We start from the raw sequence: 26638 nt of genomic DNA, 5'->3' as shown, positions 1-26638 counted from the left end.
AAGGTCGGTGGTGGAGGCGAAGGGACAAATGTTGATACAGCCGCATCGCCGGGACATTTCCAGGAAAGATATTTGTAAACAGAAAGATTAGAGCTCAAGCCATCAGGGACTCACCACCATCACGCTTGGACTCGACAGCAACAAAAGCGGGGCCGCTCTGCTCGAGACCCTTCTCGGCACGGAGATAAGCCTCTTCGCTGCGATCTGTCAAGGTGTCTAGATCATGATCAGACAAAATAGACTCGGGATCGGCACCGGTTTCAAAGCGCTCGAACTCGTCTTCGCCAAGGGCCCTCCGCAGCTCCTCCATGTCCTGAGCAGTGGCACTCGGGTCCAGTAGGGAACGGAACTTCCCCTTCTGGATGACCAAACGCTCGAGGCGGCGCTTGGAATCTGCTTTTTCCAAGAGAGTCTGCTCAACAGTACCCTTGGTAGCCAGTCGGTAGACGATGACCGGCTTGGTTTGACCAATACGATGAGCACGATCTTGAGCCTGCAGATCCTGCTGTGGGTTCCAATCGGAATCAAATAGAATAACAGTATCTGCCGCGGTGAGGTTGATTCCCTGGCCACCAGCACGGGTACTGAGGAGGAATATTTTGTGCTGCTTGTCCTTGTTAAAGGCTTCGATCTGCTCCTGGCGATCTGCTTGGGCGATGGCTCCGTCGATGCGGCAGCATTTCCAACCACGCAACTCGGCGGCCCATTCTTCCAGTATGTCGAGCTGAGTTTTAAACTGGGAGAAGATGAGGATCTTGTGTCCCTTCTTGAGCAAGCAGGGGATCAATCGATCAAGAAGAAGCATTTTACCGGAGGATGATACGAGCGACTCATCCACGGCAGACGATGCGTCTGTCCAAGGCCAGTAAAAGTTGTGGGGAGAGTTGCACGCCAGACGGGCTTGCATGACCGGGTTTTGCATTTTCTTCTGACTGATTTCCTTCTCTGATTAATTTGTCAGCAACACGTCAATAGCAGTGGTGATTCGAGCCGTAACGTACTGGCAAGCTTCAGGTTTTTGGCACGCTCGATTTCCTCGAGCTCATTCTCACTAGGCTCAGCTGTCTCATCTTGATCTTCAATTCCGCGCTCAAGTCTCCGCAGCTTGGCGTCAAACTCGCGGTCGGAGTCCTCCTTGTAGTTTTTCATACCACGACGCCGACGGGCGGGTGTACTGCGAGCACTGGTATCTCTGGTCGGAGTAGAGGACTCACTCGACTTGTGAGTCTTGTTGGAGAAGTCCGGCTCGTCACTTTCGCGGCGACGTTTCCGACTCGAGGAACGTGAGACACTTTGACTTTTGGCCGTCAGACGCTCCAAGGCCTTCCCTTCGAGATACTGTCGGCCGGTCCCACTAATGATCTCTCGATAGAGCTCCTTCTGTTCAGGGGTCATCGGAGCATACAAAATGTATTCCCGCTTCTTCGGCAATGAGTCCTCCACATCAGTCTTGACACGGCGAAGAAGGAAGGGCTTAAGAATTGAATGCATCGTGGAGACCAAGTTTCGCTTTCGTCGTTCAATGAGCTCGGCCTGTCCATTGTCGTCGAGAACAGAGGAAAAGTCGAACCACTTCTCGAAACTGTTCAAGTCATTGAAAACGTCGGGAAGAAGGAAATGCAGCAATGACCACAACTCAGAAATGTTGTTCTGAAGCGGAGTACCAGTTATCAAGAGTCGGTTGGCCGAGTTGTAGGACATCAGTTCTTTGATCAGACGGCAGTTCATGTTTTTGAGGCGGTGTCCCTCGTCCTATAGACCTGGTTAGCATGAGACGAGCTGACAGTCACGGCGAGAGCACATACCACAATGATATATCGCCACTGATACTGAGCCAAAAACTTTCGGTCATTGATACAAATGTCGTACGAGGTACACACAATGGGGAAATCCATCTTCATCTGGTCGCGTATCTTCAAATGCTTGTTTCGGATCTCTGCACGCTCGTCTTTTGATCCGTGATATAAAACCGCATTAATACCTGGGGTCCATCTTTTGAACTCGTTGACCCAGTTGCTCAATGTGCTGAGGGGGGGCCGCAATCAGGAATGGTCCTGAAACGTTATTTTCCTTCAAAAAAGCAATCATCGAGATAGACTGGACTGTTTTGCCAAGACCCATCTCATCAGCAAGAATACCACACAGGCCGTTCATCCATAGTGTTTTGAGCCACTCAAGACCCTCCAGCTGATACTTTCGCATTCGACCGCCTGTCACCAACGTTGGCTGCTGAGTTGCCACAAGCTCTTGTTCGCCAAGAGCGGTCGGATTTGCCTCAAAATCGTCAGCGGCCTGTTCCAAAGCCTCTTGCACAGTCGGTTTGTCTTCGGTCATGTCGACATCGGCCTTTTGAAAGTAGCTCGAGATAGTGTTACCGTTCTCAGCACTCTTTCTCGATCGGCCTCTCCTCCTACTAGATATTGAAGATTCATCACCAGTAGACTTATCCGCGGCAGTGGAGTCTTGCGCGGCCTGACTCCGAGTCTGGCGACGAGCGGCGGGTGCGGCATTAGGCTTGGCCTTGGATTCTGCGGGAGGCTTCTTCTGTTTGGCCGCTTGTTGACGAGCCTCTTCCTGCTGCTTTTGCATTTTCTCGGACATAATCGCGACGAACACCTACAGGAAGACAAGAATGAGAGAGTTGTCGTAGGCAAACATCCAGATATAGGATTTAGCTTACCGAGCTGGTCTTCAACAAATGCATTAAGGCCTTTGACTTTGTATCCATCCCTTCAGTATCTTCAACAGACCCTGATGGCTCATTTCCGCCATTGGCCCTCTCCATCTGAACATCTTCATCTTTGTCATTGATCTCTTCCAAAGGAAACTTCGTGTCTTGAATATTGAGATCGGTCATAGGCGAAGACGGCACGGTTGACTCCGGCTGGAGGGTGTCAGCCTGTGAGTCAGTCGAGGGGATCGGCGAGTTCGTGGCAGACATTGTGCCTAACCGGGGTTGCGAAAGGAGCGAGAGTAGAAGCCGCGATCGATCAGGGTCCGGATGGCGCAGACGTCATTCCCAGGGATGAGGCTTGGAACCAGATCAAGGTTTAGCTGTACAACGGATGGAATCAAAGAGGTACAGTTATGCTGTGATCAATATTCCCGAGCTTCACGAAACGCATGAGCCTATTCTGCTGTGGATTGTTCACAAGATGGACGATAGGACGCCGCGCGCGTGTTGGACGCGGATTTTCGCGTCGGGCACGGGCCACTTCTAGATTGAACTCGTCTACTTCGGATGCACAGCTTATGTTTCGAAAATGATGTAATTTCTCTGATCTCTGAAAGTCACTGCAACTCCAATGATGTCAAGTCAGAATCGCTCCAGCTAAGCTTGTTTCCAATGGAACTGGTGAATGTACATTCTTCATTTCGTCCTAGGGGCATTCATAACGCAGGAAGGGAGTGCCCAGTTGGGGTTACTATATCTAAAGACAATTACATGAATGGTAAATGGTCCACTTGATGCATGAAAGAAAGGCATAGATTGTTGAAATAAGAAATCACATCTACCACTCAAGAACATCGTCGTCCTCATCCAAGGTGAAGTACCAAGGGTTTTCGGGGTTAGCACAGGCACCAAAATGAGGGCTTTCGGCCCGATCCCTGGTCTCCTTCAGTTCAGCTTCTAACAAGGCTTTCTCATGTTGAATCAGGTCGAGTTTCGATTGAGTCACATTCCACTGGTAACGAGCTTCAGAGTCCGTCACATTCGTAGGGGGGGCCTCGGGTGTGCCAGAACGGTGTTTCCTCGTTCGAGGTGCCAGAGTGTCTTTGGCCTTTGTCGGTCAAAGTGGCTAGCGGTTTGACTGAGCTCTTGGTACCAAAGGCCTTCGTTGTAAGCAGATATCTTTGCTCTTCTCTAGCGGATGCAGGCCGCGTCGCGCCAATTCTACCCAGATCGACTTGGCGCTTGAACAATGTTCAGCCCATTCCCAAGATTCAGACTCAGGAGTGGGATAATCGTAATGACCATTGAGGCGGGTTTCAATGCCATTGTACCAGGTACCAGCGAGACTGCGGGGAAGATGGATGCGATCTAGAAATTCGTATGACAGCAGGACATCCGATGCTTGGGCGTGCATGACATTTTCTACGCCGAGGTTGGCCCTTGCGTCGGACAATTGCCGACAAGTAGTCTTGAAGATATTGGACAAGTCTTTCTGAACAAGACACGCGGCTACACCTTGATCAAGCTTCTGCAATGCTGCTCTCTGCCTTTTCCTGTACGTCAGCACCGTGATGTTTTCTGCCTCGAGACTGCGATTGTACAGGTTGTTGTACATGATGAGATCATTTTTCTCTTCATCAGTAATTCTCAATCTCGTACAGGCAGCTTCGATGGCGCCGCCCAACTCCTCACGCAAGTTGTGGATGATTTCGATCTGAATAGAAGGTTTCAGGTCACCGAGAACAAGGGAACCAGCACGAGCCTGGATGACCATGACCTTATCGTCAGCAGTTATTTCTTCAAGAGCGCTTGTTGGGAAGAAGTGTCTTGAACTTACAAATTGATCGGGAATTTTCCAGGAGTTGACACTCGCTGGCCAGGCATCGAATTCATCATCACTTGTCATGAACGTCGGGTCCATGTTCGCGTCGTAATGAACAGTATCATCCATGATAATTAGTGCCGTAGCCGAGGGGTCGGCAAAGCATGGGGAAGGCTGAAAGATGTAAGGCTGGAATGCAGCAGCTTTGAAAACAGCGTCGTGAGAGAAACGCAGGGGAAATGGTGGACGTGAGAGACGATGAGGACGATATATCGTAAAAGCTTAACAAACGGTTCTCTCACATGCCCTTAGCCTCGTCGCCGTCAAGTTTTCCAAAGTTCTCACTTGACTTCTTCTTGTCACTTCTAGACATCTCGCTCAAGGCACCTTGGATATGCCTGGAGAAACATTTATGGTTCCTGCTAGTTCCATTCCCTACCAGATGCCATGATACTTATAATACGGGAAATTTTAAGAGTATGTGGAGGGTCAAATATCCAAGAAATGTGTATAGAGCAACGAGTAGCACTAACAGGATATTTTCCAGCAAACAGAAGTTGAGATCACAAATCGAAGGGCTAATGGAGATTTCAGAGCAAGCCACTGTGCGTCCTCATGATCGTAACATTTCTAGACCACGCGGTCCTGAAAGGGGGCAACGGGTCTTCGCTCAGAGAAGAAGTCCCTGTCCCCGTCGACTTCCATGTCACCGTCGGCCATATCGGTATCTTCATGATAATGGTCCGCGAAACTACGTTTTTTGGAGAGCAGAACAGGGGGCACTGGTGGAGGAGCAAGGGTTGTAGCTCCAGTCTGCATGTTCGAGCGCCTGACACGCTCGACGTCACGCTTCGCCGACAGGATAGACTCAAATGAAAAGAGAATGCGCTTCAGTGGATCCTCGATCGAGACACAAAAGCGGTGCTGTTGAGTCAAGTGGAGGGCCTGTCCTGGATCCATATTGAGCATCGCCATCATATAGGCGATGACTACCGCGGCAGATCGCTCATTGCCGGATTCACAAAAGACTAGGACCTTTCTCTTCATGGGTGCTTGGCCAGTCTGAAATGCTTCCATTTCGCCAGAGGTATCAACATCCACCCCCGCTAGGTGATCATTGATACGACGAATGGCGTGGGGAAAGCGGAAATCAGCTCTTGGTTGTCGAGAACATCAATGGTGTCAGCTTGCACACCGATTTCAGCGGCAGCCTTGTCCCCGATACCAGACGTGCTTGAGCAGACTGGCTGCTACGGATTGCTAGGAGAAGAGTGAACCCCTGAGAACGGAGAAATTCGCGGTCTCTGAGGCAGGATGACGGGCCCAAGGATAGGAATGGAAAGATCGGCTGTGCTTGGCGGCGCATTTCGTAAGACCATTGGTTGCATTTAAAGCGACGCGTAAAGCCATCGAGATTTGTAAGACTGAAGAAGCCAGGGCAAACAAAGTCACCCTCGGAAAACTGATGTGTGGCAGAGTTCAAGATCTTGTTGTCAACGACGACAGTATCATTGTCATCTTCATAGTTCTCATGGCCAAAGTATCCCAGTGCGGAGCCAATTGCGGACCCGGGCGGATACTTTGGTGTCGATGTGTATTCTTGCGTGCGCACATAATGGGCTCGAATGTCCTGAGACATTGGTGCCTCGTCAGTTGAAAATAGGTCTGGCATGGTGTACAAGCACGCCAATCGGCTAGCTTCAGCTGATATAATCGAATTTGTAGACGACAGCAGGAGGAAAGCAGTCTTCTATGAACAGAAGATGCTTCCTTCCGCACCAGCGCTTTTGCCGTGAGATGTGCGCTGCTTCATGTGTGGAAGGAACCCGTCAAAGACGAGTGGTCATTTCCATTAGCTTGGAGCTCAGAAGATTTCGCGGCAACTTCAAAGCGCTTCCTTCTCAATCGATTAGCTAGCGAAGTTGTTGTAGCGGTTTCAACTCCTGGCCAATGATAAGTTCACTGTAAGGCTGAATAGGAGAGGTTGGAATAGTGTCAAGATTATGTAATGTAGTATTGCTTTCCGAAACCGCGATAGAATCCACTCCTAGACCCACTATCATACTTGTCAAGTTCATGAGTTTGCTACCTTGATTTGAGAAGAAAGCCTATTGGTATGAAGATTTCAAACAAGTAACTTAACTACGTGACGATCTCGTATGTATCATATCATGGGACACAGGCCTCGGGAAGGCGGGAGGGACTCAACCCCATGGAACGAGGCTTTTCTAAGGGGGCGTCTATATCTATTAGAAAAGGGAACGGGAGGATACAATGCCGAGAGTATCGAAAAAGCGACTGGAAAGATTTTCATTCCATATAGCGAGCGGACATTGCAGCCGGCTTTCTAGAGCAGAGATATCTAAAGGGTATCATTGTACATCATAAATCGTGTAATAAACGGTGGGGTAAAGGGGGTCCAGAAGAGAAATTGGTCATCACGGTGGACTCAAATCATCGATGTCTCAAGCGTGCGTGGACTCAGACATGGCACAGAAATATTGTCAAGCACAGGAATATGCGAACTGTGGCTAACAGATGTCACCGAGGTATGGCGATGGGACGAAGGGTGCTGTTCTGTTGTGGTAGCAATAGAAGGCTCTGGGATCGATGCATCGAGAGGCACGCCATTATGACCGCTGTGTGTGAGACAGCCCACGCAACTGCAGTCGTTTCCACATTGACAGCTTCCAGTCATATTCGAACAGGCTGAGGGAATTCCCACCGGATACTCCAACGTGTAGTATTCGGATGGATGCATTAATTGCTGGTTCAATGTGTGACTGGCGCGGAGAGGAGAGGAGTAGCCAGAAGAAATGGCGGAGTTTGGATCCGAGTACGGGTCGAAGTTGTTTTGCTGACCAGTGTTTTCCATGGAGGGATTGTGCTGCATGAAGCCAAAGTTCATTGGAGTCGATGGAGTATTACCATGGAATGGAGGCGGGTAGGCGTTGGCCATGTCTTCGGGGATGTGCTCATCACCATCAAAGGTCATCAAAACACCCATCTCCTGAACATGCTGACGAGTAGTGTTGTTAAAGGGATGGGCCGCGCAGCCTAAGCATTGACAATCGTCTCCACATTTACACTCATGACAAGACTCCGCATCATGGTGGGTATGGGAGTGCATGTAGGCGGACTTCCGGGAGTGGTCCGCAGCAAATTGAGCCACGGCCGTTTGTGTTGTCCCAATTTCACTCATCGTGTTCGAGTACGATGGAGCGGAAGACACATGAGAGGCATATTCGTTCGTGTAAAGTGGATGGGACTGGGCGCTATGCATCCCCAACGATTGCATGAATTGGGGCTGAGTAGAGTCTATAGGGTTTTGCCAAGCGGGCATCTGGGCCGCCGAGAAATTCATATATGACATGTCGTTCCAGTCAGTGGGCTGGCTCGCCTTGTACCCGTTTCCAGTGAAGAAAGTATTGGACGTTGATGGCGCATTAGACTTTCCAGAACAGCAAGAGCCTCCGCTGTTGGAAGCCACTGGTGGGGCCTGGGATTTCTTGGAGCAACAGCTAGTTCCATTCGGGGTAGGTCCATCAGAAGCGGGTGTAGGTGAAAAGCTGTTGGTCGACTGAATAGCTGAGAGCGAGTCATTCCGATCGGAGGGTTGAGCAATGGTTGCCGCGTAGTTGACCACACCATCCTCGAATTTGAGATTGTCCGGCATAGACTCCAGCGCCTTTGCAAGGTTGCCCGGTGCAGCTTGAAAAAGGCTTTGTCGTCTTCCTGATTTCTGAATTTTGGCCGCTGCAGTTGACGAAACTGGAGGTACAGGTGCTGGGGTGGACTGTGATGACTCATCTGTGCTGGCAGGGACTTTGTATAGCGGTCGGCATAAACATGTCGAGCCTGGGCATACATTAGCGGAATTCGGCAGGAAAGGGCATAAGCTGCTGACCTTTCGGGATTCGGACCATGAAGGCAAACGTCTTCTGGCAACTGCAGGTCCCCTTCGGATGGGGACATTTGGCTAGAGGCCGTCCAGCCTTGGGTACCTTCATCATCAGTCTGTCGAAGTGCTGACATTTTGAAGATCGGTGGCCGCGAATGCATGGTTCGCTATAGAAAGAACGTCAGCGCATGTGCAACTGACTGTTTCTACGGAAAATCATACCAAGACCACTTGGCACCCTCTTCATCAAGAGGCATTATCGCAGGCCAAAGATATGGGTGGTGTGATCAGAGAGCGGCAACGATCGCCGGATGACGATGCCGATGACTGAATACTAAGTGCTAAGTACCACAAAGGCCGTCCGCTAACGCAGCTCTTGGCGCGGGACCGTAAGTCGAGAAAGAAAATATTGCTTGCAAGCCTTCTGGGGACAAATATCAGTAAAGATATTGTGTCTTTCGTGGCGCCGGAAGGTCGAGACTGAAAGCGGGGTCAACCGGGTCCAAGAGTCGGCGTGTGAGACGGTTCACCGAGACCGATGGGAAAACGTGGGATGAACTATGAGCATCGGTGAGGTGACGACAGAAGAGCGAAGTGAGGGGACGAATACCGAAGGGTTTAGGCACGACATAGGAAAGATGAGAGAGGAAAAATGATGCGGGGAGGGTTTACCTAATCGCCGTTACGCAACCATTAAACCACCGATATTGAGTGGTTCAAGTACAGGCGGATGGTCGGAGCCTGGATAAATCCGGTGTCACGTGATTTGGTGTCTTCTGGTGGGGGCTGCCGATGGGTCTCGGCCCTTCAGGTTCATCCGTTCCTGTGAATCGTCACGGTTTAGTGGGCGAGGCCCTGGTTGCTCCGATTCTCCTGCATAAAGTCGCGATGCCGCCAAAAAGCAGTGAGGGCCCTCAGCCGGAAAGTACCAGCTCTGCCGGTCCTAGTGCTGTGCATGATTTCTTTACAGTTCCAGCCCCCATCAAACGTCTTTTCGACCGCTTTCCGTTGACCACGTATCCCCCAACGACCTACCGCTGCGGTCTCCGTCCCGACGGCACGAGAACCAGTTATATGTCTTTAGCGACGCAAAGGGCGCGCGCCATGGTCGACCTTCATTTAACCCTCAATGTCTCAAATGGCAGGTACGAGATCTGCCCAGCACGGTCACGAAGCAGCTATACTGATCTCACGCAGGCCTACCTGAAATTCGTCGGAATCGACTTTGAGGTCACCCCCTCCAACAATCATGCATCGCCCACCGGCGCCTTGCCCTTTCTCCTTCCCGCTCTCCCCGCAGGCGCACCCGGTCCCATCCCCTCGCACAAGCTCCAGAAGTGGGCCATTGAACAAGTCCACTGTGAAGAGGAGCAACAACTAAACCTCCGCTTTGAAGTCTACGCATCGCTGCTGGACCATCGGTTACGTAATGCTTGGGTATGCTATTCCTGTATATCCCTGGGTGATCAACGAAACACACTTGCTCACGTCCACTCAGTTATACATGTTATATCTCGACAACGACAACTTCGAGGCCGTCGCACGCCGACTCTACGTGGTTCCAGCTACAACAAATACCATCGTCCGCACCGCGCTAGGTATCCAACTTCAACAAGCAGCCCGCGACGAGCTTCTCAAGACATCAAAATACATTGATGCGGCCGATCTGGAAGGCGACGCAAAAAGCGCATTCGAGGCTCTGTCCGCCCTGCTTGGAGAGGACGAGCACTTCTTCGGTCGATCCAAGCCAGGTCTCTTTGATGCCAGCGCATTCGCCTACACACATCTGATCCTGGACGAGGGCATGGGGTGGAAGCAGAACCGCCTGGCACAGTTACTCCGAGAAAACCCCAATCTTGTACAACACCGGGAAAGACTGCTGCAGTTTTTCTAAATGTATTATTACCCGCATCAGGAATAGGAATCATACTCTCCACCGAGTCTCAGGCAGAGATTTCCTGCTTTTATTTTGCTGAAACAGACCCCAAACCAGACCTTGATCCCAACCCACTTCTTCGCCTGTGCACCCAATGCCTTACCTAATTGCTGATCAACTGCCCTTTGCAGAACACTATATTCTCCTTCCTCGCTAAGTAAGTTCTCAGCCTTGAATCCGGCTTTCTCGGCCGCCGCTAGCACCTCAGGGACAGAGTGACAATAGCTAGTGGGTCTGATTTTAATCCCAATCTGCGGGTCCGTGAACCGCGCCTGGCGAATTGCACCCATATCCGCGTGCATGTTGGTTACCATTAGATAGGCGCCGGGTAGCATCCTTGCTGCCGCTGCTTCGAAGAACTCCTTCGCAGGAATGTATTCTAGCACGAGAGTAGAAATGACTCCCACAGCACCCAACGTCTGCAGTGAGGTTTCACCTGCGCCTGTGATGATGCACCTTGCAGAAGATCGATTATTCCCAGCAAAAACACAGTATATGCGGATTCTTCTCCCTCACGGCCGTCTGAATAGCGCTTCTCGCTACCTCTAGAATCCCCGGTGACACATCAAGACCCACAACCTCCCGGAAAGGAGTAGCTTCGCTGCTCTCCCGAAGTATGGACAACTCTTCAAGCAGCTGTATGGTGTTTCTGCCAGTACCACACCCGAAATCGACTAGCTTCAGCGAAGATGATTGCGACTGAGTGGAGAAGCGCGCAGTCACTTTGTCCAAGAATTGAGGAAGCAGGGCCCACATCTCAAATGTGTCGAGGCGTTGAACGATATTTCCATCTGTGTCATGGGCCTGTGTGTAGTTTCAGTACACTGCATATTTACCCTGCATGAGAAGTTGTTTCGATCGTTGGCTTCTAAACCTGCCTTCGTCCAATTATCATATGCTTCCACCGTCCCGACATATTGAAACAGTTGAGGATCTCCTGAATTGGAGTGCTCGGCCAGCTTATCTTGAATAGTCTTCGTCATGTAGTCGAAGCGTCGGTAACGGGACTTGACTAGTTCTGGGGTCCACGTTTTGTTTCAAGGAACCAGGGAGGCAGGTGGGGATATAGTGTGTTCCATGGTCCGATCTTCTCCACCTTACCGGCCCAGCATCGCGACTCAAATCCACGTCGAGTCACCTCCGAAATGAGTCAACCCAAGTCATACAAATCTAATGGCTTCAACCTGACCTATTTCAGAATGGTTCGAACACGACATTTTACGGAAACGCGAAAAGGGGTATGGTTGAATATTTAATTTTTTAAGATTTGAGTCAAATAGGAACAGAGAAGAATCGTACACTGTTATGTGGCCATCAAGGACACACAAGGAAAATGAGGCCCGAAGCCCATCGAGAAGACGACGCAAATCCAGGTTTGGAGAGACAAGAAACTAGATGAGACGGGAAGACCACCTGAAAAAAAAAAATAAGAACTAAAATCGAAGAAAGGCTGGAAACAAGAGAGAGTCAAAAATCAAAACAAGAAACCAAGAGCGGGAAAAGCATCAGGCTAGACCACACATTCACGCCGTACCGGACGGAAAAAGAAAAGCTCGTGGGAATCAAAAAACAAGACTGAAGAAATGAAGAGAAGAAAGAAAAGGAAACTGGCTGGGAACAAGAAAACAAATCAAAGTCAACCACATCAATGCGGTCATCAAACACATTCTGTCGTGGGCGGGAGTCCAGTCATCGCCTCAGATAATTCATTCAATATACCGTTGCTCCAAACGGTGCGGTCTCTTTGAGGTCCTCCACCAGATCCTCGACGTTATTCAGGTAACGGCCTAGTAGCGCCTGCTTCTCGTCGGTAGTGCGTGTGTCGCGGATCATCTTGGCCCCGCCTGCCGCGGATGCATGCGAGCTCGATGGGCGGGCGGAGAGCTTGTTGGGGCTGCGCTGCAGAGCCGGTGGGCTGCCTCCGGCCAGGATCGGTGTTTCAGGCATGAGATAAAAATACAGGAACTCGACCAATTTGAGCTTGACTTCACGAGAAGTGGCGCGTTGCTTGAACAGTGATGTGATGGTGAGAAGACCGTCGAGTTCTTCAAAAGTACGGGTGTTTGAGGGGCAGTCCAGTAAAGCGGTGACGAGGGTCAACAAAGTAGCTGATTGAATGGCTGGACAATTGATCGGGTCGAGGAGGTCGAGGAGAAGATTCATGTAAATTTCACGCGCGAATAGAGTCCGCGATGGTGGGTGCAAGAGCAAAGCGCCTTGGATTAGATCGAGAGTGCAGACGATGAGCATATCGTTGGTGCCATTGCTACCGCGGCCGAGCAGGTGCTCTAGGCAGGATACTAAGCGCATCGCGACTGTGCGCAGAAAGATCAGTATGCATGTGGGGAATGGCACAAAACAAACGAAGCAAAATTAAACAAGCCGATGAGACTTACCATTCCATTGGAAGCTTTCTTGTAATTTAAAAAATTCCCTAAATGCTGGGTCATCGCGCAATTCGGATAGCTCCTTCGGCACCGGCTGCGCCTCGACGGCCAGATAGGACTTCCGTCGATCGGTGGAAGGTCTTGATTTGGAAAGACAAATTTGCGCGAGCAGGCCCTCGACCTGGCGCAGGCCCTTGCGGACCTTGCTGGGCTCGTATGAGGAAAGATAATCAAAGGAATGAGCCAATAGAGTCTCCATGAGGATGTATGAAAAAGAAACCGCGAGTCAGAATGAATCAAGAGAAGAACGGAAGAATAAATGAAAACTGTTGACCAGGGCAGGACAACAGCCAGCTGCTGAACATATCAAGGGATTTTGGCAGAAAATCGGGATCGAAAGTGGTCCGTGACAGCCGATGAGGTCAGTCGGGCCGCTCCCAACATAAATAAAGGCCAACGCAGGCGGTTGCCCCGGACGACCCCGCGGTTTGCCAGGCACTTTTGACCCTAGAACCACCACTAGTTCCGGTTTTCAGATCGGACCCGAGGTTCTAGGCGCAGATCAAACCATGGCGTCAATAGATGCTTATTTTTGACACTTGCAAAAAAAACCGGTTTACGCCCTGGGGAAGTCCTACTGGCCGCTAGTCCTCCTTGTCGTCACAGGGCGAGCTGGACGTTCGGTGTCCCCGGCGTCTGTTGCCGTAGCAAACCTCATCACCTTACAGGCCATCATTCTATTTCTCGTTAATGTCTCCCTTGATGCTACATGGGGGTTATCAAAATGTGATATGTCTTTTTATTCGCCTATACCCCGCTCGACCTTGCATCGCCTCGTGATTGATTGATTTTGGCGGGATGGCCTTGCGGCCTCACAACGCTCGATTAGTCATCGGAGGTACCAGGGCCAGAGTCATTCCAGCTCCGAATACTCAGAATGGTGAGTTGTAGGGCACAGAAAAAAAAGAAAGAACAAAAAGGATCTGATCGACTCTCACTACGCGTGCCTGGTACCAGCTGACCCTCGCAAAAATAGTGTTATCTTCACGTTGGCGCCTAGTCTTGATGTCATCTGCTCTCTGCGTCAACAACCCCTCAGCCCCTCCCAATCTCCCCCTCATCCGTCTCTACACCGCACCATGAATCCCTCATTCCAACCACCAAACCCTGTTCCCCCAAGGACTAGCTCTACAGGGGCTACGAATGGTTCGAGCAGTCCGCCCTCCCACCGCCACAGGACGTCGCTCGGGGAAGATTCGACGGGACAGACCAAGCACAGACACCAGCGTAACAAATCCAGCGTGGATGGCACGAAATATAAGGATGGAACGTGGTCCTCAAAGAATGAAGAGATCCTCATGGGTCCCTATGACTATATGCACCAGCATCCCGGCAAGGATGTGCGTCGTCAGCTGATCGAGGCATTCAATTCCTGGCTCCAGGTACCCTCCGAGAGTTTGGCGATCATTTCCAAGGTGGTGACAATGCTACACACAGCTTCGCTACTGTAAGCTCTTCTATTTACGCTTCTTGCTAGATTTATTGCTCACTAATATCTCCATACAGAATCGACGATGTCGAGGACGATTCAGTCCTCCGCCGTGGAATTCCCGTCGCGCACAATATCTTCGGCACAGCTCAAACTATCAACTCCGCCAACTACGTCTACTTCCTCGCCCTCCAAGAGATCCAACAACTGAATAACCCCACCGCTATCGACATCTACGTAAAGGAGCTGCTGAACCTCCATCGCGGCCAAGGCATGGATCTCTTTTGGCGTGACACCCTCACGTGCCCAACTGAAGACGAGTACTTAGAGATGGTCGGCAACAAAACAGGGGGCCTCTTCCGCCTAGCCGTGAAGCTAATGCAAGCCGAGAGTAGAACTGGAAAAGACTGCGTGAGCCTAGTAAACGTGATGGGTCTGATCTTCCAAATCTGCGATGACTACCTCAACCTGTCCAGCACGAAATACACCCAAAACAAGGGTCTGTGTGAGGACTTGACCGAGGGCAAATTTTCCTTCCCAATTATTCACAGCATTCGCGCCAATCCCTCCAATCACCAGCTTCTCAGCATCCTGAAGCAGAAGACCAAAGACGACGAGGTCAAGCGCCATGCTGTGCATTACATGGAGAGCACCGGCAGCTTCGCGCACACGCGGCAGACAGTGGCCGAGCTTCGCGATCGAGCTTTGAATCTCGTCGAGATGATCGACGCCACGCCCCGCATCAACGGTGCCGGGGACGGGTCGATGGTGCGTGCAGTGTTGCATAAAATTGTGGAGACCACGCTGTCGGACGAAGTTGCACAGTAGGAACGAAGTTTGAGTTGCCGTACCGGGAGGTGGTGTTAGTGGCATATATCTGGAATACCCCTGCGTTCATTTGAGGTCTCAAGATGGCTATGTTCAATGATGTTTATACGAAGCAACGATCATATCAAGAATGGTATTCGAGCCTTTCAATTTACGCTAGAGCCGCAGCATAGCTTGGCATCTTGGTACAGCCGGGGCAGGAACAAATTAGAAACAATTCCACATTAGCGGCCCTGGCTTATGTATTTCCTCACTTCTATTCAAAGGCATGAACCAGGATTCCCAGACAAGGAACAGAGGGAGCTCTGTAGAGGTGCACAGGGAGAGTTCGAGGCTAAACCAAAGTATCAAGAGTGGAGGCCCCTGATAATTCTCTTCAGGTTCGGGCCTATACAGGCAACTTCATGCTGCAACAATCAAGCCAAGAAGTCCTGGCAAGTCTGCATTGGAACCACGCTATTATCAAAGCACGACATTTGGTAAGGTGACTTCCTGCCTCTAGTCTAGTTTATTATGCATTTATCAGGGGACCTAATCTTATTAAAAATGAGGACGGGACCAATGCCCTATTTGCACTATATGTAAGCCCTCCAAACATTGCAAGGCAAAATGCTTTACATAACCACACAGCACGCCTTCTCGAGCTTGCGCATAACCTTGGGCAACAGCCGATTGACAACCTGCTCGAGCTCGTCCTGCTGCTGCGGTTGTTGTTGATGGTGTGTCTGCTGCTGGTGAGATGGGTATTGCTGCTGGTGAGATGGGTATTGCTGCTGGTGAGATGGGTATTGCTGCTGGTGACCGGGGTATTGCTGGTGGGAGCCATGTTGGGTCTGCTGGTGCGGTTGATATGGGGGCATCACGGCCTCGCCACCGGTCAGGTTGACGTAGATACGACCGGCGTTTTCCTCGGTGGCGTATTGGAGACCCAGTTCGCGACAAATCTGCTCAACGCGCGGCTTGATCTTCTGGACATGGCCTGCAGAGTGATTACCCTTGCCGACGATGCTAATGGCTGTGTCAGTTGGGGACATTGGGAAAGGATCTGTGATGGATCAGGCTCAGCGTACACATGCAAGTGGTTCTGGCCGTGAGACTTGGCGTAGCGGATGCGCTCCTCCAGAATTTCCTCGGCCTCCTCCACAAATTGCCCGTGCAGGTCAATTGTGTCTTCCGCGACGCGTCCGCTGGCGTTGTTTTCGCGGAAAATGAACTCGGACGCCTGCTTGTTATACTCCTCCATCTTGCGACCATGCGCCTTGCCCTCCTCGGAGAGCTGCTTTGCGGCCGCGCCATCACCATTGGCATAAGCTTCTTTCGACTACGCCTAGTTAGCCATGATCTTTACGAGCAGAAGACCGAGAGCGTGCAAATCGTACCCTGCTGAAACATTGTCCCCGCTTCGAGGCCTCCTGGCGCGCCAGGTCGCGCAGCCGATCGTACTCCTTCTCAGCGTCACCACTCTGGTCGTGGTTGAAGGCTGGTCAATTAGCTCATGTAGGGAGAATTTAAACGCGACGCATACCCCTCGGGCCCAGATGGGACATTTCGTACGACATGGTGTGTTGCGGAGAAGTGGTGATGGCCAGGAAAAGATAGAGTGGGGAACCGGGACCCGAAAAATCAGATCCGCGATTCGATTGCTGCGATTCGATTTGGCCCCGATCGCTCGTTCCGTGGGTCGAAAGGGTTCCTTGTATCCGTGTATTGTACCTGGTTCTTTATACACGAAGGTTGTCAGTTGTCCCATTTTTTTGTTTTTTTTTTCTTTTCCAAAAAAAATAAATTATTATAATAATTGAAATTTTGCGTGAATATCTGATTTCCTGACGTCAAGAGGGTTGTACTCACCACTGTTCATGTCATTATGTTGAACTGTGCTCACCTTCACTGGTTCGGCAATTTTCTCCCACACGGGTATACGGTACAAATCAACAGAAAAAAGGACTGCAATAGCCAAACTCTTTCCACGGTCCAATTTCCGCTGGTCGGTATCGTGGCGCCAGCGGCCACCAGTGAACCGCGAAACAGGGCGCTATCTTTGCGCTATTGCCAGTCCGGTGGACTCGGGGATCCTCTCGATCCACTATATAAACGCCGGCCACATGGCGGTCTCGTCACCATACCATTTCGAACATCGAACATGGATGCTTATAACTTTTTTGGGACATTGGTATTTCTCTCCCGTGTCTATTGCTGTCAAAGCCCTTGATGTTCCCACTGTTCGTGGCATACAGTATCGAACTCACACGCTTGTATATATTTGGATCCACCAGTTTCATAGGTCGCTAGTTCAATGCAAGGCAGACCTATCCGCAGTATGATGTGACTGGAGTGGAGTGATCGATAGCGCGATTATAGACCGACAGAAGAGTTGTGCGACAATGCGATATAAGGTAGAATATTGCAAATTGATTCATCGCGATTCGCAGGTTTCTGATCAAGCTCAGCAACTAGTCGTCTTGGTGTTAGTCGATTCAGTAGAATGCAAGATCACCGTAGGGCATCTATTGAATCTCTTTCCATCGTCCCTTGCGGTACCAGTCACGCATGGGATTGTAGGCTCTTCCCAATCTCTTTGCTCTAGGTCTTCTCTTCGGGATCTCTTCCTCCCAATTAAAACTAAAAAAAAAAAACCTCCAGATCAAGTGGAATAGCGAGGAAGTCATTGCGGCCTTTGCGTGTAGCGCAGATTACGGACATATCCTTTCGACAATGGTTGTATAGGAATGGACGGTTTTGTGCGGCTGAAGAGAAGCTTTGGAACACTGAGCTAACCACATGTGCACGCACCGCCTCGACTTCATGTCTATTCTTCGACCATTTCGGGTCACGAACGCCACCATGTCAAGTTCGAGGGCGATCTTCAACCATTTTGAGATGCCAGAAATGTCTCCACGGCAAATGAGGTATGTAATAGTTCTGACACTGCGTCGAACTCATACATGCGAGCCTAGGATAGGATAGCAGACTGCATGGTAGTATTTGACATCTCTTTGTGAAGGAGACTCTCATGTTCAGAAGTTTCTCTTTGATTGAAGCGTTGGTTACGGTCATAGCTTCACAGTCTCGGAGCATTGAAACGTGGAAATCTCCTGATGTCCAAATCTCCATGTCTCCTTATGTATCCCCAGGGAATCAGGGCAAGGGCATGGCGCGCGGCAAAAATCGCCTAGAAGCAATAGATTGTGGGTCATGGCATGATAGCGTGTAAGAGGGCAAAACTTCCAGACATTCCAGAAATTCCATCCGTCCAGGGGGCCCCATGCGAAGCGCATGTGCCCACTGCGGCCAGCGTGTGTGGACTGAAGCCCCATGTCCATTACATCGACAACATTTCGGCTCCCGGATAAGGGCTGATTTACGTCTATGGGGTAATGGACGCTGTGTGTTGCAACCAAAGAGATCGACACGGAGTGCTCAGACTCCATGTGGAGCCTTCAAAGACCAAAGATATCAGGTTTCGAACAGAATCGCCGCACCAGCTTGCACCGGGTTGAGTCCGAATGTGACCGTGAGATTCTTTCATCTTCCTACAGCCTGTCCCAGGCTGAAAGAAACAGAAACAGAAACAGAACTAGAAACAGGCTGACCATATCGGATGCCCTACGTTACCGAGTGAGGACCGACGGCGTCATGCAGAGCTACAGTCAGCATTTGCGGGTCGAGACCGAGAATACCATAGTCTCGTGGATGATCATGGTTACGGAGTCTGGAGTACATTGTAGAGATTTCAACAATTCTCGCGAACAATTAACATTTGGATCCACCGTGATCTGCAGAGCTCTTCCCTTCCTACCCCTTTTTGCAGAGCGGGAAAAATGGACGAGCAGATAGACGCAACGAAAGTCGGTAGCACACTCGCTAGACCTATATGGGATGACTTAATAATGGGTCTGACCAGATGTACAAACACCAAACACCAAACCCCAAACACTAAGATTTCCAGCTAAAGACAAGGGTAAGAAAACAAAAAAAAAAAGGGGAAGTTCGATGGGCCCCCGATTCTCCACTTCTCTAATAGCCAATGAACTCACCCAACGCGATGCCAAAGTCGACCAGTGGTCACCGTATGGTCACGGCTTAGTTTCGCCGGCGTGAACAAAGAGCGGCTGCCACTGATGGGCGGGTAATACTAGTGTATCCCCTTTCCCTGCTGAAACTTCCCAATTTGCCCCCTCCCCCCTTACCTTCATCGACCTCGAACCTCCCCTTCTTTTCTCTCCAATTCGGGTTCGTTCATATCGTACTTGCTACCTCACTCCTTTTCTTTTTTTAAAAGGGATATTCTCGGTGCGTACATATCTGACTCCCTGGCTCTCGTGGTCCCCGTCTCACCCTTGCGTCGACACACATCCTGAAACGTCGGCACTCTGCGCCCTGTACTACCTGTCCGCAGAGTCCTTCCATTGCACAGTCGCCATCTTTCACTCGAGGGAAAGAACAAGTTCGCTAACGCTTTGCTTCACATACACAGTCCCTGTAATCGATCCCGAACCTTAACGAGTCGATCGGCTCGCACCTCCGCATCACCTTCGTTTTTTTTTGTGTTTTCTTAACACATCTACCGTCATCATGGGTTGCGGAATGAGCACTGAGGATAAGGAGGGCAAGGCCCGGAACGAGGAGATTGAGAACCAGCTCAAGCGCGACAAGATGCTGCAAAGGAACGAGATCAAGATGTTGCTTCTCGGTATGAGATTCGACTCGAGCCGACATAGGCGCGAATCCGGTTCAAGAACGGTCGACTGACAAAGGGATAATAGGTGCCGGAGAGTCTGGAAAATCCACGATCTTGAAACAGATGAAGCTCATTCACGAGGGCGGTTACTCGCGCGACGAACGAGAATCCTTCAAGGAGATCATCTATAGCAACACCGTTCAGTCCATGCGGGTCATCCTCGAGGCCATGGAGTCTCTCGAGTTGCCCTTGGAGGATGCGCGCAACGAGTACCACGTTCAAACCATCTTTATGCAGCCCGCCCAGATCGAGGGTGACAGCATCCCCCGGAGGTTGGCAACGCCATCGGCGCTTTGTGGCGCGACACGGGTGTTCAGGAGTGTTTCAAGCGCTCGCGTGAATACCAGCTGAACGACTCCGCTAAATAGTTAGTCGCATCGGGCAACGAGTGGAATTGGCGACAATCGTGCTAATTGTTTTATTCTAGCTACTTCGATGCCATTGACCGCATTGCCCAGCCCGACTACCTTCCCACCGACCAGGATGTTCTCCGTTCGCGTGTCAAGACTACCGGTATCACCGAGACCACCTTCATCATTGGCGATTTGACCTACCGGATGTTCGACGTCGGTGGTCAGCGATCCGAGCGTAAGAAGTGGATTCACTGCTTCGAGAACGTCACCACCATTCTGTTCTTGGTCGCCATCTCCGAGTACGACCAGTTGCTGTTCGAGGACGAGACCGTCAACCGTATGCAAGAGGCCCTGACCCTGTTCGACTCCATCTGCAACTCCCGGTGGTTCGTAAAGACTTCAATCATTCTTTTCCTCAACAAGATCGATCGCTTCAAGGAGAAGCTGCCCGTCAGCCCGATGAAGAACTATTTCCCCGATTATGAGGGTGGTGCCGACTACGCCGCTGCCTGCGATTACATCCTCAACCGCTTTGTGTCCCTGAACCAGGCCGAGCAGAAGCAGATTTACACCCACTTCACCTGCGCCACCGACACTACCCAGATCCGCTTCGTTATGGCTGCCGTGAACGGTAAGGCACCCCGATCTCCCCGTACAAACCACTCATATACTGATTATGTGCAGATATCATCATCCAGGAGAACCTCCGTCTCTGTGGTTTGATCTAATGAATTTCCCGGGTGTCGACAGTTGAACTTAGATCGCATGTGTTATTCTTCGGCTTGTTAAACGGATCTCGCCAGGATGTGATCAAAAGCCTCGTTCCCAGTTTCCGGCGTTGAACATTTCCTTTCTCTGCTACCATTTCTTCTTGTGTGTCTTCTAATTGCGCTTCCGGACACGATCACTAGCCGGCGCTTTCTGCTCTCGACGATGCGGAATAGGAACTTCTCTTGCCCCGGTATATCAGCCGTGGCCTTTTTCCTCTTTGTCTTTTTTTTTCCCTATCTTTCACCCCCTTTTTTTTTTCTGTTCATTTTTCTTTTTGTCTGATTTGAATGCTGGATATCCTATCATCTCTTGCTTGCACCCCCTTACCCCTCGTTATCTCTTTTTATCGATCTTGTATGTAATCATACCGTTTCCCCCCCCCCCCATCGTTTCCTTAGTCTCGCGTCCGTTGGAAGCCTCGAGCGACCATCTGGGCAATGGGCACGGGGAACTGTGGACAGGATACACGGATTATCATGTCTCTTCTCATGTGTCATGCCAGGTCGGTCGTTGGGTTATAGTCAGAGTTCAGAAATTGAATCTTCGGGTTTCCGACGACTTGCCATTGCAATCCTTTATAGTGCAGGCATAGAGAGTAGGCTTCGGCTCTGCCTAGAATAGCATGAGGATGCGTATATATGTGAAGTTTAGGGTATCTCAACGAAACAAAAGACTATCAGAACCGCAACTTCGGTCCGATAAACACTATCAACACAGCGACCAGCCACAGTCCAAAAATCCACCCGTACAGCATCATCCGTCCCCACCAGCCCTTTCCCTCGCTCATCTTGCGCAGCATTCCCATCCGCTGTCCCGCTGCCTCCATTGTCGTTGACGTCTTGTCGATACCTGTGACGGCGCGATCGAGTATAGACTTCTCGTTCTCTAGCGTGGCTTGGAACGAGTGGGATGATGCTTTCAGTTGGCTGGCTAGTGAGAGCAGCGAGCTGGTGAGGTCTTCTTGTTCCATACGGTCTGAGGCGAGTGCTTGCTCGTTGGACTTGAGTTTGTTCGGCGAGGTGTTGCGGCCTGTTGCTTTGGCCGTATCCTGAGGCGTTTCTTGGTTGTGGCGATTGCGAAGTGTTGAGGGAATTGTTGGTGCTGTGGGGGCTGGCTGTGAAGTGGTTGTTGTAGGCAATGTAGTCAGTTGGGATTCCCTGATCTCTTGATCCGGTTTCCGATCCAGTTGGATCTGGGATTGTGCTTGTACTGGAACCACTTCCGTGACGGGCTGAGAGAACAGGTCCCTCCACTCGTCGTCCTCGACATCTTCGACTTCGGCGTCGTTATCTGCACGGGCATCCTCTTGGTCTAGTACAGCTTGAATTCGCTTTAAGAGCTCTCTATCTCGCGCAATCTCGACTTGCGCCTCGTGTCGTCGATCCGGTTGTTTCAATTGCGGCAGAGAGCGTTCAAGCTGGGAAAGAAGGGTGCGCGCGTATTCGACATTCTACGGAGAATATTAGTTAAGATACGAGTCCTCCATCACCTTTTTTGTACGAAGACGGTGAGCTATCTTACCTTTGTGACTCGCATGCGCTGAAACTCGGACCCGCGTAGGGTGCGGAGTTCTGACCCGGGAGACAGGAGGTTATGTTCGAGGCGAGTAAACAGACGAGCAACATTGAGCAGCATCATATCGGGAGATTCTTTCCCCGAGGGAAAAGCAATGACAGTCATGGTTGCGACACGGTTGGGAAGTGTCGATGCAATCGGAAATAAAGTAAACGAAGATGCCACTCCCAGGCCCCGTCATCGATGACTCAGCACCTAATCAGGCGAATTGAAGATCACTACCAAAGTACCTCAACAAGAGCAATCATACTCCATGAATGGAAACGAATATCTAACAAATATATTGAACTAGTCCCACGTCGCGATGGAAAAATAACACAAAATCATTCCTGAACAAAAAAATTAATGAACTCAAAACCTCAAAAAAGCCGCCGGGCTAAGCAAACAGGACGAAGAACCAAAGACATGCACATCATGCGTTCCAGCATGCAACTAGCTATACTCGACGATCAGACGCCTCCAAGTCCGCACCCCGCTGGTATCCGCCTCCTGCATCTGCTGTGCAGACTCGCGTCTCTGCACCGACCCACTCGCCTCACTATCACTTTGTTCATCTTGGGTCGGGATCTCGGCCTTGGAGGCCCCCGGTGAACATGCGTCTGCGTTCTGCATTTGCTCTCGCGCCATGGCGGCGACGGCTCCACTACTTGGAAAAGTGCCATTCCGCGAAAGTGGGATCAAGATATCGCAGGCCGAGGGTGAAGAGTGAGATTTGATCAATGCTTTCTCCATGGCGCAGGATGGAGACCACAGGTCGAGCTCGTCGAGGTATACAAAATGGGCTTGGTGGCGGCGTCTGATGTAATGAACGGCCAAAAATAGACCCAGGATGAAGAGACTGATTCCATACAGGATCCAGGAGGGGAATACCGGTTGGACTGAAGATCGAGTATATTCTGGTCCTGCTGATTTCATCGCGTTCGGGTGGAGGACCCCCGTCTGGTATTTTTCCCTCCAGTGCTGCGGAATTGGTAGAGTCCAAGATCAAGCCTGATGCGAGCGAACCTGGGCTTCGAGGGATTGTATGCATGCAACGAGGCTGACAGTGGAAGCGAACTGGACTTGAACGACTGAGGCACTCAGGCACTACAGGGAAATGGGGAAATCGTAAATTTGCAAACACTTTAGCGCTACGGACGGGCCCCGAGGCCATAATATAGGAATGTTGGAAGGGAGGGAGGCGGGGGGGGGCCTTAGGACTCAGGACATAAGACTATGATCGACGGTCCGACTGGCGGGGCTCGAGATCTATACGTCCAAGTTCGCGACACATCTGCAGTTCGTAGAAATCCCGACGCCTCGGTTTGCCATGACACTGACCAGGTTGACACGGCGATAGATCACACGTAGAATCCAATATGATTGGAGATACACGATCTTACGAATGATGAATCTGAGCAGAAAAGTACCAATCTGATGAGGCGTTGCTACTTTGCTAGGTGGCTGTGCGCCCCTCCCCACTACAGCATACCGATACTCTATCCAGGCTCTCACATCGTCACCTATTCACCCATGCACACATTCACAGTCACTCTCACACTCGCGCCTTCTCGCTCATTTCTTGCCCCTCGCCCTCACTAGCCAGAAAAATGAAATGAAGTGGGTAAACACGGGACCCCACAGAACTAGATCAATGCCTCCAGCTACACATGAACCAGCCACGATGTTCAGCTGGAGCCGCCAGACGCCACCCCAACAGAGCCGAGATCTGCATCTGGGGCCCGGTTTTTACGTCCCTCACCAAAGAAAGCCCCGAGGCCTCGACGGACAGGGGATATCGACCCAAAGGCACGGGTAGAGTTGCGGAGAGTGATTCCATATTGGAACGAGTCCCGATGTTCTGATCACCGATCGATGGCTTCAGCTGGGCGTGTACTTCCCGACTGGGGCTAGTGTCGTGGGCCTCGCGCTAATTCAGTTCCGCGCCGCGAATCACGTTACACGATGCACCGCTCGGCTACAGTACGTGACTGTGTTTTAGTCGGATCCGGTTTGGAGCCTTTTTTGGGAACTAGTCTCCCCGAGGCCACGGATCTCCGCGAGAGGATCGCCACCTGCATATGTACAACTCAAAATATTCCTCACTTCGAATCGGCGGAGAATGGATGATATGATTAAGGTACCCAGGGACTAATGACCCGTCTCGAAACTTGATCTAAAGCTTGGCCGTGGCTCCCTTCAGCTCCGCCGCCGCCTGATCACGCAGCGCCTTGCGCAAGATCTTTCCCGATGGGTTCTTCGGGATCGTGTCGAGGAATACAACTCCGCCAGTAATCCGCTTCGTGGCGGAGACCTTGCCGTCCATAAATCCAACAATCTCCTCCGCGGTGGCAGATTGGCCCGGATTCAAGACGACATACGCGCGCGGTCGCTCATCATTGTTTCTTTTCTTCCATTATTATGTGTCAAAGTAATAAAAATGAAAAAAAAAAAGAAACAACGAACCCGAGAGCGTCTGGAGATCGATCGGGAAGAAAGTTAAGGGAAAAAGGGTCATAACTCACACCGTAGCGCCGATCACCGCAACATCTGCTATCGCGGGGTGTTCCAAGAGCAGTGCTTCTAGCTCAGCGGGTGCCACTTGGTTGCCCTTGACTTTGATCAACTCCTGCAGCCAAGTTAGATTCTTGTATCTTTTCTTGATCTTCTTTTATTCAATTTTCCCCCTTCCAGTTCGGGGGCTTTCCCTTATGACATACCTTCATCCGATCAACCACATGGAACTTGCCCTGGTCGTCTACATAGGCAATATCACCCGTCCGTAGCCAGCCATCGGCCGTCTTAGTCTCCTGTGTGGCCTGAGGGTTTCGCCAGTAACCCTTCATGACATTCTGCGCGCGAACCCACAACTCTCCACGCTGGTTTCGCTCCATGATCTCCGTGACGCCGTCCTCAGCCATGATCTTCGCCTCGCAGTTGGCATTAAGCTCTCCGACGGACGCCGAATAGCTCTTCTCTGTCGGATTCCACCCCAATATAGAACATGTTGCCCTAAACCGCTTAGCTCGGCGTGATCACAAGAGAAGAAGGCGTTACTTACTCGGTCATCCCCCATCCCTGCTTGACATTGATCTTCCCCTCCGGCCACAATTTCTCCACCTCACTACAAATTTCCCTGCCCAAGGGCGCAGCACCACTACCAATCACCTCCACACTACTCAGATCATACTTCTTGACAATAGGATGCTTAGCCAGCATGACCACCACCGGCGGAACAAGAATCAAATCCGTAATCCGGTACTTCTGTGTATACTCCAGCATCTGCACAAAATCAAACTTGGGCATGATATAAACCGGCGTCCCCCGATGCAGCGCCGCCGCAATGAAAATGTTCTGCGCCATTGCGTGATACATCGGCAGGAAACACAACCAGCGCGCACGAGCCCTCCGCGCCTCATAGTCGGGGTTCAGCGTGCCGAGATGCGTATATTGAAGCATATTAGCCGTGTAGTTCTTATGCGTGATCTCCACGCCCTTCGGTCTGCCCGTCGTGCCACTGGAATAGTTCAGCACAAGGGTCCGATCAGCCAGTTCCGGAGTCGAGAGTTCGTCCCACGCGAACCCGGCTCCTTCTTCGGGCGACGCGACCAGATCCCCCCAATACCGACATCCGGATCGCGCCTGGCCTACACCGTCGTAGATGGCGTTGTCGAAGACAAACACCCGGTCCCGGCTGAGACCTGCAAGCTTGGCGGCTTCAATACCTGTGTCCAGGCTGATGCTCGCGCAGATGAGGTACGTGGCGCTGCTGTCGTGGAGCTGATAGGCTAGCTCGCGGGCCACGTAGGTTGGGTTAGCACCTGTGAAGATGCCGCCCGCCATGGCGATGCCCATGAGGACGACGGGGAAGAACAAGTCATTGCCTGAGAATAGGAGGACTCGGTCACCAGGTTGCAGGCCGGATTTGAGGAGCCCGACGGCGAATCGCTGGCTCCAGAGGCGGAAGTCATGCGGCGTGAAGTAGTGGGTGTCCGGGCGAGCTGCTTCGAGGAAACATGGTTGTGTCTGGGATAGAGGGGCGGTGGGGGATTTGAGGAGCAAAGAAGCGAGGTGGGTGTTGGGGACGTCGATCGTCCAGCGAGACTTGTATGGCATGGTCAGATCTTCAAGCGGTCAATGATGCGTGGGAATCCGGTCCTGCTTTTGAGAATATAAAGAACC

At 51.1% G+C, this 26638-nt stretch overlaps 13 protein-coding genes across 13 annotated transcripts; 3 read left to right on the top strand and 10 right to left on the bottom strand.

The window, feature by feature from the left end:
- Positions 1–94: 94 nt before the first annotated feature.
- On the bottom strand, positions 95–2941 carry N7477_002601 (putative SNF2 family helicase/ATPase PasG; the record flags this gene model as incomplete). Its single annotated transcript, XM_056964264.1, has 5 exons — positions 95–945; positions 1002–1752; positions 1806–1948; positions 2010–2616; positions 2681–2941. 5 exons carry the CDS (start codon positions 2939–2941, stop codon positions 95–97), a joined length of 2613 nt encoding a protein of 870 aa, XP_056824217.1.
- An 859-nt stretch (positions 2942–3800) lies between these two features.
- On the bottom strand, positions 3801–4625 carry N7477_002600 (uncharacterized protein; the record flags this gene model as incomplete). The annotated part of the gene is made up of 1 exon (XM_056964263.1): positions 3801–4625. One exon carries the CDS (start codon positions 4623–4625, stop codon positions 3801–3803), a length of 825 nt encoding a protein of 274 aa, XP_056824216.1.
- A 501-nt stretch (positions 4626–5126) lies between these two features.
- On the bottom strand, positions 5127–6168 carry N7477_002599 (dual specificity protein phosphatase family protein; the record flags this gene model as incomplete). The annotated part of the gene is made up of 2 exons (XM_056964262.1): positions 5127–5650; positions 5727–6168. 2 exons carry the CDS (start codon positions 6166–6168, stop codon positions 5127–5129), a joined length of 966 nt encoding a protein of 321 aa, XP_056824215.1.
- A 777-nt stretch (positions 6169–6945) lies between these two features.
- N7477_002598 (copper fist DNA-binding domain-containing protein) lies at positions 6946–8654 on the bottom strand (the record flags this gene model as incomplete). The annotated part of the gene is made up of 3 exons (XM_056964261.1): positions 6946–8354; positions 8404–8564; positions 8620–8654. 3 exons carry the CDS (start codon positions 8652–8654, stop codon positions 6946–6948), a joined length of 1605 nt encoding a protein of 534 aa, XP_056824214.1.
- Positions 8655–9285: 631 nt separating this feature from the next.
- N7477_002597 (putative mitochondrial outer membrane protein (Sam35)) lies at positions 9286–10291 on the top strand (the record flags this gene model as incomplete). Its single annotated transcript, XM_056964260.1, has 2 exons — positions 9286–9834; positions 9896–10291. 2 exons carry the CDS (start codon positions 9286–9288, stop codon positions 10289–10291), a joined length of 945 nt encoding a protein of 314 aa, XP_056824213.1.
- Positions 10292–10308: 17 nt separating this feature from the next.
- Positions 10309–11316, bottom strand: N7477_002596 (class I SAM-dependent methyltransferase; the record flags this gene model as incomplete). The annotated part of the gene is made up of 3 exons (XM_056964259.1): positions 10309–10752; positions 10850–11137; positions 11170–11316. The coding sequence occupies 3 exons, from the start codon at positions 11314–11316 to the stop codon at positions 10309–10311; spliced, it is 879 nt and encodes a 292-aa protein (XP_056824212.1).
- Positions 11317–12043: 727 nt separating this feature from the next.
- Positions 12044–12979, bottom strand: N7477_002595 (cell division control protein 14; the record flags this gene model as incomplete). Its single annotated transcript, XM_056964258.1, has 2 exons — positions 12044–12648; positions 12730–12979. The coding sequence occupies 2 exons, from the start codon at positions 12977–12979 to the stop codon at positions 12044–12046; spliced, it is 855 nt and encodes a 284-aa protein (XP_056824211.1).
- An 880-nt stretch (positions 12980–13859) lies between these two features.
- On the top strand, positions 13860–15037 carry N7477_002594 (FPP/GGPP synthase family protein; the record flags this gene model as incomplete). Its single annotated transcript, XM_056964257.1, has 2 exons — positions 13860–14227; positions 14287–15037. 2 exons carry the CDS (start codon positions 13860–13862, stop codon positions 15035–15037), a joined length of 1119 nt encoding a protein of 372 aa, XP_056824210.1.
- A 614-nt stretch (positions 15038–15651) lies between these two features.
- On the bottom strand, positions 15652–16596 carry N7477_002593 (Smr domain-containing protein; the record flags this gene model as incomplete). The annotated part of the gene is made up of 4 exons (XM_056964256.1): positions 15652–16045; positions 16108–16358; positions 16417–16517; positions 16563–16596. The coding sequence occupies 4 exons, from the start codon at positions 16594–16596 to the stop codon at positions 15652–15654; spliced, it is 780 nt and encodes a 259-aa protein (XP_056824209.1).
- A 3016-nt stretch (positions 16597–19612) lies between these two features.
- On the top strand, positions 19613–20859 carry gpaA (guanine nucleotide-binding protein subunit alpha gpaA; the record flags this gene model as incomplete). The annotated part of the gene is made up of 4 exons (XM_056964255.1): positions 19613–19730; positions 19804–20050; positions 20206–20762; positions 20816–20859. The coding sequence occupies 4 exons, from the start codon at positions 19613–19615 to the stop codon at positions 20857–20859; spliced, it is 966 nt and encodes a 321-aa protein (XP_056824208.1).
- Positions 20860–21578: 719 nt separating this feature from the next.
- Positions 21579–22582, bottom strand: N7477_002591 (uncharacterized protein; the record flags this gene model as incomplete). Its single annotated transcript, XM_056964254.1, has 2 exons — positions 21579–22352; positions 22424–22582. The coding sequence occupies 2 exons, from the start codon at positions 22580–22582 to the stop codon at positions 21579–21581; spliced, it is 933 nt and encodes a 310-aa protein (XP_056824207.1).
- A 327-nt stretch (positions 22583–22909) lies between these two features.
- On the bottom strand, positions 22910–23392 carry N7477_002590 (uncharacterized protein; the record flags this gene model as incomplete). The annotated part of the gene is made up of 1 exon (XM_056964253.1): positions 22910–23392. One exon carries the CDS (start codon positions 23390–23392, stop codon positions 22910–22912), a length of 483 nt encoding a protein of 160 aa, XP_056824206.1.
- Positions 23393–24632: 1240 nt separating this feature from the next.
- N7477_002589 (acyl--CoA ligase) lies at positions 24633–26572 on the bottom strand (the record flags this gene model as incomplete). Its single annotated transcript, XM_056964252.1, has 4 exons — positions 24633–24861; positions 24982–25085; positions 25177–25468; positions 25518–26572. 4 exons carry the CDS (start codon positions 26570–26572, stop codon positions 24633–24635), a joined length of 1680 nt encoding a protein of 559 aa, XP_056824205.1.
- Positions 26573–26638: the final 66 nt, after the last annotated feature.

The sequence above is a fragment of the Penicillium maclennaniae genome, assembly GCF_028827695.1.
Source record: "Penicillium maclennaniae strain IBT 15551 chromosome Unknown utg000003l:1.0-5670915.0:1.0-5674809.0, whole genome shotgun sequence".
Classification (NCBI taxonomy): domain Eukaryota; kingdom Fungi; phylum Ascomycota; class Eurotiomycetes; order Eurotiales; family Aspergillaceae; genus Penicillium; species Penicillium maclennaniae.
This window is presented reverse-complemented; position numbering and strand designations above follow the sequence as displayed.